Here is a 20,063-nt window from a genome sequence, read left to right on the forward strand (position 1 = left end):
ATATTTATTTCACTTATTATAATATTCTTGGACGTTTTTTTTGCAAACTCAAACTACTACTCTGAGTCTGTAAAATGGTTCCGTCCATGACTTCTGACGGCACTGTTGCATGACGGGAAACGTATTCCAGACTTTAACGAACGGAGCTGAGATGGAGTGCTTAGAAAACTACATTTCCACATGTTGATTTCCAACTTTACCAAAACACATTTCATTCCACACCGGGTAGAGAGGCGTTATAACGGTTTAACCCTTAAATGCACACTATGTGAACATTATAAATACAAGTAGTAAATAATAGAATAGAATCTATTCTTAAATATTTTTATGTTTTATCTTTTATATGTCAAAGAGATAATGCATAGAACAGGATTCATTACTTCCTCAATAAAATTTTAGACGCAACTGTCTGTTGAACATAAAATTGAGCTACACATACCACATAAGCATTTTTTTGAGTCTAAATAGATGCACAACTTACATAATTTCATTAGTAGGCTACACGTAAATGACAATATCCAAATCATACCGTTCATGTGTTACACTTGCTATAATTTACTTCCATGTTGCTTTTTCATCAAATAGCAATGCCACATGTAAATCAAGTTAACCACTGAAAAATCAGTGCTACCTAACAAAAATATGTTTAAGTATGTATAGACGCATATGTAATATTGATAATTCACCATTTTCGTGTAGAAAATCATGATATCCACAGTTTTCCTGACAAACCACTGGGCAGCACCATGATGATTCTAATTGCCTGTTTTGTATTTCTTGTCTCGAGATGCCAAGTAAAAACTGCCAAAACGAGCGATCCAGAGAAGTACAACAGTTAAGTGTTACTTAATGTAAAAATGAATTTCATGCTCAACTTGTGCAGTTTTTGGCTGTCATAACGGCTCAGAAAAATTTGTGATATCAGCGTAACACCTCAGATCATCGGTTTATGTCATCTACACACTGTATATAAGTCTCATCTTGACTCTGTGAACTATCTACATGTACGACAATTTTTATAAATGTAATACCTTAAATATAACATTACCTGCTAAGGATATATGCCAATGTGAGTGAAAACACTGGAGACCGGAAATTGAAAACAGTCGAATCATGGAACACTTCTGCGTTAAGAAAAAAAGGTGGATAGTAGTCATCTGTATGAATGCACTACTCATTTGTCTTTTAAAATCAACAAATAAATATAAATCCCATGATAGTAAACTTATTACTAGACACCATTACATATGCCAGGTCTTTAATTACCCTAAACACTTTTGGTAAATAAGCAGTTATAAAAAAATAAATATATCTTTTCTTTTTGTTGCACTATTCAGAAATAAAAGGTTGAGGAATATTAAAGAGGTGTGTGCATAACTAAAAAAAAACAGATAAGGTACAGCGGATGGAATGAGGTCCTGGGCCACTAAAGACTCGAGGTATGCATTTAAGGGTTAACGTTTTGTAAGTGTGAGATATTAATTATTTTCCTAAACTTATAAATAGACATTTCAGCAACATAACTTTGAATGAGACAAACGTTTAATACAAATAAAGAGGATATAAATGTGTGCATCATTATAAATAAACTTTATTTGGAATTCCAATGAAAAGAGATCCAAGCTCTCTGCAGGCACCAAAGAAAATACATTTAACATTCTTCCTTGTCATGACATTCCCAGTCATCTACTATATGCATAGCAAAGGCACTGATTATTGATTCCCCAAATACAAGATACACAGAATCATTTGTATTTCCAGAAAGTGGTTGTAATTTTGATATAGGAAGCATTATGGGAGTAGACTTTATTTCTTTCTCATATCTTGGATGCATCGTGGGCAGTACCTGTTAATAGAGAACATGACACTAAACATGCAGTATTTTATTGAAAGCCAAGTCTGTGTGTGGAGAGTGCACATTAAAGGAGGACACAATGAGGGGAGTTTTCTTACCACTTTCCCTTTGGTTTAGTTGTTAGGCCGACACAAGCAAAGTGAAACCATTCAATAGGACACTGTTAGAAGAGAATAAACAGATTAATTCTTTAACATAGCAATCATAACATACAATATGACTTTCCATGATTATGCATTACAGTGCCTAGTCACTCAATGGACTGGCAGTACAGTGGGAAGATAACTCTGGTATACTCACATCCGCATTGTCACATCCAATCATTTCTCCATATGAAACTTGACTACACAAGCAGTATGTGGGCTCATTAGGGTCCACCGGCATATCTAGGACATCTGATGGGTGCATTGAAAGGAGAGCTTCACTTACACTGGGACTTGGGCGTAAAAGAGAAAATACAAAAGAAAGAGTTGAATAAAAAACAGAACAAAACGTTGTCCTGATTTCATGTTTTCTTATCATGCTTTTTGTATGGCAGACCATGTTATTGTAATATGTGCACTCAGTAAATATTTCCTCCTAAAAATATAAATTGTCATTTTGAAACATATGTATAAAATTATGAGCACTCACATGAGGTGAGGACTCTAGTCATATCAGTAACCTTATAAAAGCTGTTTTATTCTATGTGGGGCAGGGGCGACCTCATGGGGGCAGCCATTTTAGAATTACATGACCAGCTGAATACTACTCACATAATCACAGTAACAGTCTTGTTATTGGTCACTTTTACACTTGGATTAAATTAAACCTTGCTGATTGTGAAAAGCGAATTTCTACGACTGCATCTGTAACTGAAAACTATTCATTATATATGATGTTACACCACTAGGTGTTACTGCAAGTCCAAAATGACAAACAAAGAGTGCACCTTTTAAGTTATGTATATAGTGAATGTAAATAATAAAAAAAAACATATCCACTTATACTTAGACATTAGTCAAATGTAACCATTTATGTCCCAATACCTGTTTTTCTGTCTTTTGAGTTTGGGTGACTCTTGATCCGATTCTTTCTTGTCTCTACCATGGGATCCCCTCTTATCTTTGATATTTTTATCCTCTGAAATGACAATTTAGTTGGTTTATACTTATCATATGTTGCTTCACACACAAATACAGCAAAGAGATTCAATGGGTGATAATTTTTTTCATGTGTACGTATACGCACACACTTGAGTTCTGATCAAATAACCCTTACTTCGAGATAGCTTTTCATCTGAGCTATCCTGGCTTCCTGGATCAAGTTTCTCCTTCAGGTCATTCTCAAAGCGTGCTAGATCAGCATCCAACCGACAAATATGTTTATCCACCTGGAAATGCAAGCAGAATGCTTTACGTGATGTATCATGGTAAAAGCTAACCCAAAACTCAAGTCTCTGCAACTTACCATTTCATATATCTGCATTGCAAGCTGAACTTTGTCATCGCTGAACTCTTTGCATTTGTTGTAGGCATTTTCGATCTTCTTTAAATGCTGGACACGTTCTTCAGACTCCAGATTCCTTACTTTTTCAATATACTCTGCAGCTAGTTCACTAATCTCAGTTTTTTTCTCTGTGAACAACAGCAAACACTTGATGGTAGGTGGGTAGGTTAATTGTAATAAACTCCACAATCTGCAGTGCCACCTAAGTGATACTGATCCAAACAAGCATACCTTCAGTCCTGTTATCCAAATCGCCCATCAATGAAAAGTTTCTCTGCAACTCGAAGGGAAGTCCCTCAATACCTGGAGTAAAGAATTGGTTGTAAAGAATCTTGCAAACTCTAGTTAATTAAATGGCTGAAGGAGGAGGACGACAACAACAACAAACACTACCACATGAATCAACCGCAATAAGCCAATTTTGCATACTAGCCAAGGGCGTTATAAGATATAAAAACATGATACAGGCACTCATTCGTTTACATTTCAGAATTCTATCGTAACGTACTTATTAGTGGCCAATCCCATCGTGAACATTAATTTATCAATGGTAGTTTTTGTTACTCCTCAACTCATAAGTCGACTGCAGAGGACTCGATCATATTCACATACAACCTGACAGCGATCAAATGTGTCCGGCAACATGTTTAGAAGAGTGTGGTTGAAAAACTTACTGTCTAAATAATGTTCTAAATACATTCCTTTTGCCATTTTTAGTAGAGCTGGCTTTTACTGCATGAGTAGACGACGATGAGGTTTATTTAGCCCGCGCCGAATTTTCCTGCCTGGACACGCCGCAATTTAATAGATCTTTATATAAAAATGATTAACCTAACAACTCTAAAGTCATGACATTAGACTAGCAATATGGGTTGTATATCATGTATAGCCTGTATCTTCTTCATCTTTGGTAAATGTAGCGACTAGTTGCTCTACATTGCCATCTACCCCAGTGAAGGACACTGTTTTCTTGTTTTTTTTTCTTCCCCAAAGATAGTTACAAGATAAACGAATGTTGGTGGTGATTATACATTTTTTAAAGTATAATAAATCGATAGGTACTGTAGATTTCCCAAATATTAATTGCAGCTTAAATTCTTTTTGTTAACTTTTTAATCAAAATTGAGTGAAAAGACAAGCTTACCACAAGATGGCAGTGTCGTCGTAGGTATTTACCTCACCTTAAAATAATCTTTTTTTTTTTTGCTGACTTTGAGCTAAACCAGATGATTGTTTGGTTGGAGGTGAGGGCATAAACAGCAGGTAACGGCCTTATTTTATTATTTTATTTAGTTAGTTATTTATGTTGTTTTAACATTAGTCTAGGCCTACCTTCAACATTTCACCATTTCAGCCTTTGTGATTCCCCATAATTTAATAGCATTTATGTTCTCCATTTTCCAGGCTGACAATCACAGGAATCAGTTAGCAGAAGCCTGAATTGCTTCAGAAGATCAATATACTGCATACTGTAACTTTCCGCTGTACATATGATGTTACTGCATTCTCATACCTCTTATAGAATCAAAAAAAGGTCACTGGATTTCCAAAATATTTTCTGATGAGAACCTGGCAACGATAAAGAGAGACTTCATTGGACCAATCTCTTTTTACAGATCACTGTTACTCCAGAATCTGCTGTGCACTAGAAGGCCACTGTGACTAAAACACATTCAACACTCATACAAAAAAGGGAACGTTAGTCTCATATGCAATAAAATCATGTTTGGACTCCACAAAAACAAAGTTGTAATGTAATTGTTTTTAAATAGGTTTAGAGTTAGTGCTAAAGTGAAAATTTGTAAAAACTGGATAGATTGGATAGCCCAGGCGTCATACAGAACAATCCATTGGAATCCCTCCCAGTTAAAAATAAATTGTCTCTTTGGATTTGATACCCATATACATATATATGTGTGTGTGTGTGTGTGTGTGTGTGTGTGTGAAACAAGCCAGAAGTGATATTTATAGACAATAAGGAAAATCTTGTGTTTATATGTGAATGACTCCACCCTGGCCTTTCACTTAGCACTTGCAAGTGATGGAAGCAGTAACAAGACCTACCACAGGTGTCTTGAGCTCGGAATACCTTATTTTTAAATATTAATTACATTATTCACACTGCAAAGATATGACATTGTGGAACAGGAATATACTTTTTGTGACAGTGTTTATTTTAGGTATGCATTTATAATTTCTTGGCATTTTTATTCGTAAAGTGAAATATGCTCTTGTGGACAATGATTTATGTTTGATTCTACAGGATGCACAGCACAGGACAAAATAATACAGTCCAAAACAGTAATGGCAGCTTATGAAAATGGAAAAGTCACTCTCGATTGCGCTTACAAAGCAACAAGCACTCAATATCCAAGTCTCCTCTGGTACCAACAGAAGATAAATGGATCCCCTAAATACATGCTTATAAGACTTTCTGGGTCTGCCAACAATGATGAAGAGTTCAAGGGGAGATTTAATGCTAGTCTAAACACATCTTCATTGTCAGTTCCTCTGACCATCCAGAATCTGCATGTGTCTGACTCTGCTGTGTACTACTGTGCTCTGAAGCCCACTGTGACTAAACCACATTCAGCACTCACACAATAACCCTCATTACTTTATTTCTAAAGTCTGTTTTTAACTGTGTAGTCACAATTACTTGTGTTTTAAAATTAGTTTGAAAAGCATTAATATTTTAGCAATTTATATAAACACATTTTATTCTCTAATTTTATTCATTTCCATCTTGTAAATGGATCTGTATTCATATTTCATAATAATTGTGTAAGGCTGTACCAAGGGGGTTAGTATATATCACACATCCAACCCTGAGTCTGGGAGGAGGTGCATTTTGTTAGCAAGAACAGTCACAGAAACTAAATCAGTTTAGTCTACTTGTACTTGGAGGATTCTTCTTTACTTCAGTCTGCAGGAGGTGATTTCTTCAATCTAATTTACTAAAATCATGATGCAATGGCTAAAGAGTTTTTTTCTTTTTGCTGTGCTTCTTTTAGGTATGGTAATATTTTTCTTATTTATACTGGAACATTTTTATGGGCATTTCTATGTAGATGATAATGCCTTATGTAACAAAACTAATTGAATACGTTTTTAAAGAATGCAGAGCAGAAGATACAGTCAGCAATCCAGTAAGACATCAGACTGAATCTGAGGGAGAATCAACGACATTACAGTGTAAATATAACTCTACTTCAGTAGCACCAGACCTTTTCTGGTACATCCAGAGAGCAAATGACATTCCTAAATACATCTTGAGGAGAAACAAATACGGAGGAGATAATGGCACTGAGTTCCAGGAGAGATTTCACTCAGAAGTGAAATCATCAGAATATGTTCCACTGACAATCCAAGATCTGCGTGTGTCTGACTCTGCTGTGTACTACTGCGCTCTGAGGCCCACAGTGACTAAAACACATTCAACACTCATACATCTATCCTTTGTGACTGATCATCTGAGTTCTGATTTGTATTTTAAATGTTGAACATGTATTTTGTAAATAAAATGTCAGATATACAGTATATCAGAAGTTGGTTGACTGCTGTTAAATTTGTTGTAATATTAATATAACATAAGCTATATAGTATGATTTCATCCATGGATATTTAAACGCATCATAAGTATAACATTCTCATTTGTTTCACTAATAGAAATTCACAAACATGATAAATAAAAGCAAAATGTTCAATACCTTGGCCTAATTGTAATTAATAGAAAGTAAATTTGGTCCATTTGATTTCATGTTGACTTGTTAACCTTTCAAAAGTAACTTTGTGAACAACAATTATATGTTGGTTAAGGAAATACACTTTTTTAAATGTAGTGACAACTAACAGTGCTTGTAGAATTAGTTTGATGCTGTGATGGACGTACTGTATATGAATAGTGTACATTATATATATACAAACAAATGTCTTTTCCATTAAAAAATATGTACATTGGAATACTCCCAGTAAGATAAGAATACAAAAATGCTTGTCAAAATCTTTTAAATAAAGGCTGTTTCAAATGTCAGACTATTTACCTTAAAGGTGCGCAGAAAACAGAAGGAATCATTAGTGAGTGTGATCGAATCTGTTTTCAATGAGTGAAATGGGAAACTATGATGTGGCACAGAGAGGAGGGACTTACTGTACACAGATCCGAAATGCATGATCTAAATGCCTCTGACAGAGACTGTGATTAAAACTATTAATTCAGACTCCACTGAGATTAAACAGCAATGGTTCTTCATTCACTTATTCTGTTCTGTGCTTTAGCAGGTATGTACAATTATTTAGTTATAGTAATTATTTATCTCCTGTTAATAATGAGTTGTATTCAAAGCTAAATGTAGCCAACTTCTTCTTTTCAGCTGCTTCCTTTGGAAATGACAGAATCACACCAAACAAAACAAATGTCTTTTCAGAGGAGGGTTCAAATGTCATATTGTCCTGTAGTTATGCCTCTGCAAACTATCTTTACTGGTACCGCCAGTATGATGGATCACACCTTGAATTTCTTGTACACACCTTCAAAAGTCCTCAGGTATCTGATGTAGATCCAAGACTCTCAGTTAAAGTTACAATAACAGAGCAAAACTATGTGGATTTGGAGATCTCCTCTGCTAAAGTGACAGACTCTGCTACATACTACTGTGCCCTGCAGCCCACAGTGACAGGAAACCCAATAACACAGTACAAAAATCCTTTCTTATTACCTAGTGAGAGAAAAAAAAAAATACAAAATAGAATAAAGAGTCACAGAAACAACTAAGCAAGAGACTGTAAATTGTAGCTGTAATTCACATGAAGGCTAAATGATAGAATCAAGAGCTATATAAAGAGATCAAATCAGTCTATAGATTTAGCAAAATTGCAGAAAAAATATAAAATATTTAAATCAATGTAGAATTCAAAAGTGAGTAAAGCAGCCAAATATTGTTATTTACACCAAATCTTTGATTTTTGATGGGAATGAAAACGAGGCTGTGAGGGATAGACTTACAGTCTCTTCAATGGCATGCACTGTATAAAGGTATAAAAAAAAACTCCTAGATCACATCTAATTTTCCACAACTCATGTTGTCTGGAGTTTTTAGTCTACTGACATTTCTTCAGTGGAACGATCAAAAAAAAACTTTAAACAACAGTACAACCCAGTGAAGAGACTGCATGTCTATCCTTTACAGTCTCATCATTCCCGTCAAAAACACAAAGATGGTGCTACTGCGAACATGGTCTATTGTAGCCTTTAGTTTGCAAAGAGTCAGTCCTTATCATGTGACACATTGTGAGGGTATAGTATAAGTCACAAGGAGGCAGTGTTCTCAAGCATTAAATCAAAATGTCATGTTCATGAGATAAGAGGAAAAGAGGAAAAATGAGGAAAAGGGACAGACTGAAAAACATCAACTATTGAATCTGTTTTCACAAATTCAAAACTTTGATTTATACTGATCATGCTGTTTAACATGTCATTAACTTCTTATTTAAATGGTAAAAACGTAATACATAAGAACAAATAAACAGATTCTTTAACCACATTTGAAGTATTTTAATTTAAATTTCTCTAATTAAACTTAAAATCTTTGCAAAAAATCTTTGTTGTACTTTCTGATTAAGCATCTTGATGCTTTATTGATGGATTGATTTTCTAACAGGTTTTAACCTGATCTTGTATGTATATCCAAATGTATAATATGTTTTTATTTTATCTATATTCTTGTTAATGCAGTGCTTGATTTGAATTCAGGCAAATAAAACAGTAATTCTTTGTTCCTGCTGATCATGGGTCTTGAATTAACTGGTGTTTTTTTTATATAGCAGCACTTCTCTACCCGAGCTCAGATCTACACTTCCTTAAAAAAAGCCCTTATAAGCCCTCTTCAAAAAAAGCCTTCTTCCATAAAAATTCTTCAAACATACCGAAGAAAATTACAATTTAATAAAATAGCTTAAAGCCATTTTGCTTCACCTTTATGAAGATAAAATGTATATATATATATATATATATATATATATATATATATATTTATATATATATATATATATTCAGCCATCTGTAATTACAGCAGTGCTGATGTAGGGCCATATAGCAGGAATGCGAGTGCGATATTGCTTATATACAACAGTTCAATGAACAAGCACATTTAAAAAAAAAAAAATAGGAAAAACTGAGTACGGTCATAAAATAATTCAAAATGTTCACTTCAGAAATAGTATAATGGCTTGTGCTGTTTTCTAACAAGTCATTGGATAAACAAGGATAAACGGATGATGTGTGTGTTTGTCTGGGTGTGTGTGTGTGTGTGTGTGTGTGAGAGAGAGAGAGAGAGAGAGAGAGTGGAGCATGTGCGATCACCTGTTACCACACCCAATCAGAGATACTTACAGCTTTCTGAAGGTCAGCTTTCTCAGTGGAATATAGACGTCCAAGCATGGTATTCCTCTCTATTTGGCAGTAGCCGGTGTATTGTAATTCAGTGTCATTCACTAAAGAAACAGTGATGTCCTCTGCCATTTTAAACAGTATGTATCCAATGTGGAAACACACAGAGCGCTGTTCTATGTAAACAATGACTAACGGATTCACTTTATGTCACCAACTGGCTCATATTACACACACAAATGATCTTTTGCCACAATCTGCTGGCTAACATAAGTAATTTCAAAAATAAAGACAGTAACTCCTAACACATATGCACTATGCTTACACTTTAGTTTAGAACAGCACGAACACAAGTGGAGTGATACACACAGTGAAGCCTCCGTGTGCTGATGCTGTCACACTATCAGTGCTCATGGAACGTCTCTCGTCCAATCAGATTCGAGGACCGGAACTAAATGTGGTATATATATATGATAAAGTATATAAAAAATAGAAATATTATTCCTATTGTTCTTATTACATTAAAGCCGTACAAACGTTATGTTTTCATATATTACTCAACAGGTAATACAGATATACAGACTTCATTGATTGTATCCTCACAGAAAGCAGGAAGTTCATGAGTGGCTTCATGACTTCAGAAACTCAACTACAGCCCACATTACTGGCAGCATTAATACAGAACTGATCTGACCTGATTCAACATGAACAAATGCATGCTGCTGGTTTCCATTTTGGGATCAGGTGTTTCATTTAAGTCTACTTTAGATGACAACAGCTTTAACAATCCTATAAAACACTGAATGGTGTTTTATTTATTATGTTTCAAAACAATTGTGGTGTTGTATCTGTACTGATATGCAATATGCACTTTATTAATATCTTTATATATTGTTTATCCTGATAATTTTTCCTATATATTTTTTTATATATATATTGTGATTGTTTGCAGGTGTGATGGCTGTGGACAAAATTGAGCCAAATAAAGGGACCAGTATCATCACAACAGAGGAAAAAACCACAATGCTGAGCTGCTCATATGATTCTAATAGTGAAAATGTGCGGCTTTACTGGTACAGGCAATATCCCAATGAGGAACCTCAGTTTGTATTATATGAAGGTGCTCGATCAAGCAGTTCTAAGCACACATCTGATCCTCGATTTCAGTCAACAACGTCTCGCACATCCACTGAACTCACTATTAATGGTGTAACTCTGTCAGATTCAGCCCTCTATTACTGTGCTCTAAGAGTAGGAGCCCAGTGATACAAAACATTAATGTAGTCGCACAAAAACTGAAATTCATTTTTTAACTTTGAAGCGGTCATATCATGAAAACCAAATTAAAACCTCAATGCGTCATGATAATATGTGGTAACACCTGTGTGAGCCAGAGGCAAAAATATTAAGAAAGGAATAAATGGGCTGTCAAAGCTTGCCTTGAATAAAATTCAAAGAAATTGTTAACTTAGATGTGGTAGGTCAAGAATGACCATGTCAAATCTTTTCTATCAGAGTCAAAGTTAATATATTAAAGAAATATCCTTAGTTAAATACATTTTTATTTGTTCCGCTCTGTTGACAACATATGTGGCTTACTATATTGATTAGCACAGAAAGTAATGTTGGCTCATCCCTCAAATTGTAAAAGTAAATTAAAACATATTTACAACGCCCTTACCCATTTTGTGCCATTGAAGCTATATCTACTGCTCAGAAATTAACCTGGGGCCAACATTACAGAAACTTACTGAGATAGCAGAAATGGCAAAGGTTACAAAACAGATTGTAAAGTAAGGATGTATTATGACCCACTAAATGACTATTTAATATGTTTTACACTGTGTGAATGATGTGACATTATTATTATGTTATTATATTATTGTTATGTAACACTTCCAGGAAAACCAAAAGAGGGCAATATACTGTATACCCCTCAGTATTACACTGTTTCAGGTTTCCACAAGCCCCTCCTCTTGTTGTAAAAGCAGAACTCTTGTATTGAATGGTTAAACCAGATTTCAGAGTCTATTAACTGTAAAACAGATCATGAGCTTGTTGAAGAATATATTTCTTTTTGCACTATTTATTCTTGGTATGCATTTATCCTATTTCTTTTTTAATATTTACATAATATACTATATCTTAATATCCATTGTATAGTTTGTGGTGTCATGTAGTTCATTTAAAAAAAAATTATATCATCTTCATGTTATTTTCTTAAATATTTACAGAGTCCAGATCTGAGGACAGAGTGGATCAGCCAGACAAACATGTGACTAAACTAAAAGGAGAATCAGTAACATTAAAGTGTATATATGAAACAACTTTGACACAAACATACCTCTTCTGGTACATCCAGAGAGCAAATGACTTTCCTAAATACATCTTGAGAAGAGACACAATTGGAAATGGGGATAATGGCACTGAGTTCCAGGAACGATTTCACTCTGAACTGATAAAATCATCAAAATCAGTTCCACTGACAATCCAGGATCTGCGTGTGTCTGACTCTGCTGTGTACTACTGTGCTCTGAGGCCCACAGTAGGAAAGGATGTTCAAACTACATACAAAAACAGAGGGGCATAAACATGTGCCTCTTCCACTCAGATTATTAAGTTTTGACTTATCCTTTTTTATTATTATTTAAAAGCTACAATAAAATTGATTGACACCTCACTAATTTAAAAGAATAATTCACCCAAAAATGAAAATTCTCTCATTATTTACTCACCCTCATGCCATCTCAGATGTGTATGACTTCCTTTCATCTGCTGAACACAATCAAAGATTTTTAGAAGTATTTCTCAGCTCTTTAAGTCCATACAATGTAAGTGAAAGGGTGACAAAATTTTGAAGCTCAAAAATCCACATAAGGGCAAAATAAAAGTACTCCTGACCAGTGTTGAGTAAGTTACTCCAAAAAAGCAATTAATTAGTAATTACATCTTCTACATTAATTCGATTTCTGTACTTATTACTCTGTCTGAAATGTAATTAAATTACTCATTACTAATTACTTTTTAAAACCCATATAGAGCTGTTCAGCCTGTAGTCCAAAAACCCAGAAGAGATTTCTCCATGGGTTCCCTCTGGATTAAAGGTTTTTATAATGGGGGTTTTGATGCTACATGGACGTTTTATTCTACAACATAAATTACACACTGTCATACCTCAAATGTGAATTTATGACTGTGCGCAATTAATGTTGTAGAACAAAACATCCACGTATCGCCAAGTAATGTGTACCACAGACCAAGTGAATCCCGAGAGAACCCATGGAGAATTAGACTTCCTTTTGGCCTAAACAGCTCTAATATATGAAAACAGTTATGTTTTCATATATTACTCAACAGGTAATACAGATATACAGACTTCATTGATTGTATTCTCACAGAAAGCAGGAAGTTCATGAGTGGCTTCATGACTTCAGAAACTCAACTACAGCCCACATTACTGGCAGCATTAATACAGAACTGATCTGACCTGATTCAACATGAACAAATGCATGCTGCTGGTTTCCATTTTGGCATCAGGTGTTTCATTTAAGTCTACTTTAGATGACAACAGCTTTAACAATCCTATAAAACACTGAATGGTGTTTTATTTATTATGTTTCAAAACAATTGTGGTGTTGTATCTGTACTGATATGCAATATGCACTTTATAAATATCTTTATGTTTATCCTGATAATTTTTCCTTTATATTTGTTTATATATATATTGTGATTGTTTGCAGGTGTGATGGCTGTGGACAAAATTGAGCCAAATAAAGGGACCAGTATCATCACAACAGAGGAAAAAACCACAATGCTGAGCTGCTCATATGATTCTAATAGTGAAAATGTGCGGCTTTACTGGTACAGGCAATATCCCAATGAGGAACCTCAGTTTGTATTATATGAAGGTGCTCGATCAAGCAGTTTAAAGCACACATCTGATCCTCGATTTCAGTCAACAACGTCTCGCACATCCACTGAACTCACTATTAATGGTGTAACACTGTCAGATTCAGCCCTCTATTACTGTGCTCTAAGAGTAGGAGCCCAGTGATACAAAACATTAAAAAGTCGCACAAAAACTGAAATTCATTTTTTAACTTTGAAGCTGTCATATCAAGAAAACCAAATTAAAACCTCAATGCGTCATGATAATATGTGGTAACACCTGTGTGAGGCTGAGGCAAAAATATTAAGAAAGGAATAAATGGGCTGTCAAAGCTTGCCTTGAATAAAATTCAAAGAAATTGTTAACTTAGATGTGGTAGGTCAAGAATGACCATGTCAAATCTTTTATATCAGAGTCAAAGTTAATATATAAAAGAAATATCCTTAGTTAAATACATTTTTATTTGTTCCGCTCTGTTGACAACATATGTGGCTTACTATATTGATTTGCACAAAAAGTAACGTTGGCTCATTCCTCAAATTGTAAAAGTAAATTAAAACATATTTATAACGCCCTTACCCATTTTGTGCCATTGAAGCTATATCTACTGCTCAGAAATTAACCTGGGGCCAACATTACAGAAACTTACTGAGATAGCAGAAATGGCAAAGGTTACAAAACAGATTGTAAAGTAAGGATGTATTATGACCCACTAAATGACTATTTAATATGTTTTACACTGTGTGAATGATGTGACATTATTATTATGTTATTATATTATTGTTATGTAACACTTCCAGGAAAACCAAAAGAGGGCAATATACTGTATACCCCTCAGTATTACACTGTTTCAGGTTTCCACAAGCCCCTCCTCTTGTTGTAAAAGCAGAACTCTTGTATTGACTGGTTAAACCAGATTTCAGAGTCTATTAACTGTAAAACAGATCATGAGCTTGTTGAAGAATATATTTCTTTTTGCACTATTTATTCTTGGTATGCATTTATCCTATTTCTTTTTAATATTTACATAATATACTATATCTTAATATCCATTGTATAGTTTGTGGTGTCATGTAGTTCATTTAAAAAAAATTATATCATCTTCATGTTATTTTCTTAAATATTTACAGAGTCCAGATCTGAGGACAGAGTGGATCAGCCAGACAAACATGTGACTAAACTAAAAGGAGAATCAGTAACATTAAAGTGTATATATGAAACAACTTCAACACAAACATACCTCTTCTGGTACATCCAGAGAGCAAATGACTTTCCTAAATACATCTTGAGAAGAGACACAATTGGAAATGGGGATAATGGCACTGAGTTCCAGGAGCGATTTCACTCTGAACTGATAAAATCATCAAAATCAGTTCCACTGACAATCCAGGATCTGCGTGTGTCTGACTCTGCTGTGTACTACTGTGCTCTGAGGCCCACAGTAGGAAAGGATGTTCAAACTACATACAAAAACAGAGGGGCATAAACATGTGCCTCTTCCACTCAGATTATTAAGTTTTGACTTATCCTTTTTTATTATTATTTAAAAGCTACAATAAAATTGATTGACACCTCACTAATTTAAAAGAATAATTCACCCAAAAATGAAAATTCTCTCATTATTTACTCACCCTCATGCCATCTCAGATGTGTATGACTTTCTTTCATCTGCTGAACACAATCAAAGATTTTTAGAAGTATTTCTCAGCTCTTTAAGTCCATACAATGTAAGTGAATGGGTGACAACATTTTGAAGCTCAAAAATCCACATAAGGGCAAAATAAAAGTACTCCAGACCAGTGTTGAGTAAGTTACTCCAAAAAAGCAATTAATTAGTAATTACATCTTCTACATTGAATTCGATTTCTGTACTTATTACTCTGTCTGAAATGTAATTAAATTACTCATTACTAATTACTTTTTAAAACCCATATAAAGCTGTTCAGCCTGTAGTCCAAAAACCCAGAAGAGATTTCTCCATGGGTTCCCTCTGGATTAAAGGTTTTTATAATGGGGGTTTTGAACTTATGAGAAAAAATAAGGTCTGTGGAAAACATTATTGATGCTACATGGATGTTTTATTCTACAACATAAATTACACACTGTCATACCTCAAATGTGAATTTATGACTGTGCGCAATTAATGTTGTAGAACAAAACATCCACGTATCGCCAAGTAATGTGTACCACAGACCAAGTGAATCCCGAGAGAACCCATGGAGAATTAGACTTCCTTTTGGCCTAAACAGCTCTATTAACTTTGACCAGAAGGACATTAAAAAGATAGACATCAAATTATCCTTTTAATTCTTACAAATAAACCCTTTAACATCAAATACATTATTCTTCAACTGTTCTTAAACTGTTCCTAAGTGGTTAATAAAATCAGTTACTCTAAATCAATCACTCTCACATCAGTCCAAAGATTTACATTTGTTGCAAAAGGCTGTATTTCATGTAAGCATTGTAGGCAACATTCGTTACAGTATAGTAACAGTAAACAGTTTTAACAAGGCCAGCGGCCCCTCAGCAAACCAGAGCAGAAGAGAAAAAATATTGGCTTACCATTTATCACATGCTGAAACTGTATTTGGACTGAAACTTTACAACCTAGAATCATGTATAACGGTGCAACAGTCACATGAAGTCCTCTTTGACACCTGAGCTTCTAAAGAACATCGAATCTGCGTTAAAAACAAGCTAGAAGCAGCGCAACAAATGAAGCAGAATGCAGGTGTCTCAAGGTGCAATTTTAAAGCTAATTTTAACTTGACACCTCAAACCTGTCAGTCCTGCGCGAGACTTGAATGAAACAGCAAGATGTGCCAGCAGTCAAAGATGCCCGTCTAGCACGTAATTATGTCAGAAAACAATTCGAACACAGTGCTGACATGCACAAAAACACGTTTGGTGTGAACAGCCCCAGAAATCTCTTAAAAGTGTATGTCTATTGGCAATTTTCCACCGCATGTTATGGTTCGACGCGACTCTACTCACTTTACTTTTCTGAGCTTTCTTTTCCACCTCTGTTTAGTGCCGCCTCAATGTGGGTGGGATTATAGGCTGATCATCATAGTTGATGAGCATGACACAACAAGTAATTACAGAAAATTTTAATTGTTTTAGTTAACCATGCTGTTACTATATAGTTTTACCATGACTGCTGGTTTTCTGAACAGAAATCATGGTTTCGATACAATTAAACATGGTTTTATAACAGTAATACTTTAGTTTCTATATAGTAACCATGATTTACTAAATATTGTAACCATGACAGTAACCATGTTTATATTGTGGTTACTATGATTTTACTACAAATGCCATGGTTAAACTATGGTTACAGTTGTAAAACAATGATTGTTATTCAAGGGCAAACCTGTTGAAGTGTTTACCAAATAGATTATTCTTTGGATTTGGCAGTAATATTTTTTTCTTAACAAAGCAAATACAGAACCATACCGAAACCGTGACCCTAAAACTGTGATACAAACCGAACCGTGAGAAATTCGAACGTTGCACCCCTAATATATTCTGAAGTGATTTGATGGTGGGTGAGAAACTTTAAAGCTTTTTTTTTTTTTTTTACTATAAATTCTCCTCCCTGCACAGTCAATTTACTTAACTTTCAAGTGTGTTTGATAAAATGACAAGTGATTTTCTATAACCAAATTAGCAATTTAGCATTATTATTATTATTCAAGGATAAGTTGTTGGAGTGATGGCTGCTGGAAATGAGGCCTGTCTAGATTTGATCAAAAATGACTTTTTTCCAAATAGTGACGGTGCTGTTTTTTACATCAGTAATGTCCTGACTACACTTTGTGATCAGTTGAATCCCACTTTGGTGAATTAAAGTACCAATTTCCTTCCGAAATATAATCTTTACATTATTCCAAACTTTTGGCCGCCAGTGTATGAATGCAATTTCCTGCGAAATCCGTCCCAATAGCTGTAAAATATAAATTCTTAGTATAGGTTTATCAAAGTGTATTTGGGTAAAGACATGGTTTGGAAGAAGTATTTTTGTTGCACTCTCTCATTAATAGCATTTTGTCATTTTTTAACAACAACAAAAATAAAGTTACATAGTGTAGCTTTATGTATTATTTTTATTACAACATGAATTAGTGACATCAGGAAAGATGAACTACATCAAGATGCCCTTTAGTTCACAAAGCAATTTCGAGTATACTGTAATTCAGAAGACTCTGAAATATAAGCAAAAACATGAAACTTTAAAGTATTCTCATATGCAATGCATTGTGCAGGAACAGGTTTGCCACAGGGTGGCATAGTTCACATACATTCAAAACAAACTACTGCTATAGAATATATTCTGGTTATTTAATAGAAAAATAGGTCCTATAAATTAAATATAGTAAATATTTCTATTAAGAAATCAAGTATTTACACTCAAAGCATGGGTTTAAAGGTGCATAAGTGATTTTCGCTTGTTTCACAAGGGGGGTTGATCTAACTATACAATTACAAATACAAATTGTAAAAGCAAATTAAAACATATTTATAACGCCCTTACCCATTTTGTGCCATTGAAGCTATATCTACTGCTCAGAAATGAACCTGGGGCCAACATTACAGAAACTTACTGAGATAGCAGAAATGGCAAAGGTTACAAAACAGATTGTAAAGTAAGGATGTATTATGACCCACTAAATGACTATTTAATATGTTTTACACTGTGTGAATGATGTGACATTATTATTATGTTATTATATTATTGTATATAGAGAATAAAAGTACTCCAGACCAGTGTTGAGTAAGTTACTCCAAAAAAGCAATTAATTAGTAATTACATCTTCTACATTGTAATTCGATTACTGTACTTATTACTCTGTCTGAAATGTAATTAAATTACTCATTACTAATTACTTTTTAAAACCAATATAAAGCTGTTCAGCTTGTAGTCCAAAAACCCAGAAGAGATTTCTCCATGGGTTTCCTCTGGATTAAGGGTTTTTATAATGGGGGTTTTGAACATATGAGAAAAATAAGGTCTGTGGAAAACATTATTGATGCTACATGGACGTTTTATTCTACAACATAAATTACACACTGTCATACCTCAAATGTGAATTTATGACTGTGCGCAATTAATGTTGTAGAACAAAACATCCACGTATCGCCAAGTAATGTGTACCACAGACCAAGTGAATCCCGAGAGAACCCATGGAGAATTAGACTTCCTTTTGGCCTAAACAGCTCTAATATATGAAAACAGTTATGTTTTCATATATTACTCAACAGGTAATACAGATATACAGACTTCATTGATTGTATTCTCACAGAAAGCAGGAAGTTCATGAGTGGCTTCATGACTTCAGAAACTCAACTACAGCCCACATTACTGGCAGCATTAATACAGAACTGATCTGACCTGATTCAACATGAACAAATGCATGCTGCTGGTTTCCATTTTGGCATCAGGTGTTTCATTTAAGTCTACTTTAGATGACAACAGCTTTAACAATCCTATAAAAAACTGAATGGTGTTTTATTTATTATGTTTCAAAACAATTGTGGTGTTGTATCTGTACTGATATGCAATATGCACTTTATAAATATCTTTATGTTTATCATGATAATTTTTCCTTTATATTTGTTTATATATATATTGTGATTGTTTGCAGGTGTGATGGCTGTGGACAAAATTGAGCCAAATAAAGGGACCAGTATCATCAGAACAGAGGAAAAAACCACAATGCTGAGCTGCTCATATGATTCTAATAGTGAAAATGTGCGGCTTTACTGGTACAGGCAATATCCCAATGAGGAACCTCAGTTTGTATTATATGAAGGTGCTCGATCAAGCAGTTTTAAGCACACATCTGATCCTCGATTTCAGTCAACAACGTCTCGCACATCCACTGAACTCACTATTAATGGTGTAACTCTGTCAGATTCAGCCCTCTATTACTGTGCTCTAAGAGTAGGAGCCCAGTGATACAAAACATTAATGTAGTCGCACAAAAACAGAAATTCATTTTTTAACTTTGAAGCTGTCATATCATGAAAACAAAATTAAAACCTCAATGCGTCATGATAATATGTGGTAACACCTGTGTGAGCCTGAGGCAAAAATATTAAGAAAGGAATAAATGGGCTGTCAAAGCTTGCCTTGAATAAAATTCAAAGAAATTGTTAACTTAGATGTGGTAGGTCAAGAATGACCATGTCAAATCTTTTATATCAGAGTCAAAGTTAATATATTAAAGAAATATCCTTAGTTAAATACATTTTTATTTGTTCCACTCTGTTGAAAACATATGTGGCTTACTATATTGATTAGAACAGAAAGTAATGTTGGCTCATTCCTCAAATTGTAAAAGCAAATTAAAACATATTTATAACGCCCTTACCCATTTTGTGCCATTGAAGCTATATCTACTGCTCAGAAATTAACCTGGGGCCAACATTACAGAAAC

At 34.4% G+C, this 20,063-nt stretch overlaps 1 protein-coding gene and 1 long non-coding RNA gene across 2 annotated transcripts; both read right to left on the reverse strand.

The window, feature by feature from the left end:
• Positions 1 to 1,567: 1,567 nt before the first annotated feature.
• Positions 1,568 to 5,423, reverse strand: ing5b (inhibitor of growth family, member 5b). The gene is made up of 8 exons (XM_052129024.1): positions 4,018 to 5,423; positions 3,575 to 3,646; positions 3,305 to 3,471; positions 3,116 to 3,227; positions 2,884 to 2,977; positions 2,156 to 2,291; positions 1,954 to 2,015; positions 1,568 to 1,846 (listed from the first exon to the last, which is right to left on the reverse strand). The coding sequence occupies exons 1-8, from the start codon at positions 4,052 to 4,054 to the stop codon at positions 1,807 to 1,809; spliced, it is 720 nt and encodes a 239-aa protein (XP_051984984.1). The 5' UTR covers positions 4,055 to 5,423; the 3' UTR covers positions 1,568 to 1,806.
• A 6,723-nt stretch (positions 5,424 to 12,146) lies between these two features.
• On the reverse strand, positions 12,147 to 16,543 carry LOC127645191 (uncharacterized). The gene is made up of 4 exons (XR_007970766.1): positions 16,404 to 16,543; positions 16,186 to 16,288; positions 12,467 to 12,506; positions 12,147 to 12,295 (listed from the first exon to the last, which is right to left on the reverse strand). It is a non-coding gene; the product is annotated as an uncharacterized LOC127645191 (long non-coding RNA).
• Between the last annotated feature and the right edge of the window lie 3,520 nt (positions 16,544 to 20,063).

This window comes from Xyrauchen texanus, chromosome 6 (assembly GCF_025860055.1).
Source record: "Xyrauchen texanus isolate HMW12.3.18 chromosome 6, RBS_HiC_50CHRs, whole genome shotgun sequence".
Lineage (NCBI taxonomy): Eukaryota > Metazoa > Chordata > Actinopteri > Cypriniformes > Catostomidae > Xyrauchen > Xyrauchen texanus.

Bases quoted from the DNA above. Each gene is read 5' to 3' on its own strand.
- ing5b (XM_052129024.1), bottom strand. From the start codon at position 4,054: ATGGCAAAAGGAATGTATTTAGAACATTATTTAGACA. The intron at 2,292-2,883 runs GTATTGGGACAT...TTTACGCCCAAG, and splicing joins CTCAAAAGACAGAAAAACAG to TCCCAGTGTAAGTGAAGCTC. The intron at 2,016-2,155 runs GTGAGTATACCA...CTCTTCTAACAG, and splicing joins TTGGATGTGACAATGCGGAT to TGTCCTATTGAATGGTTTCA.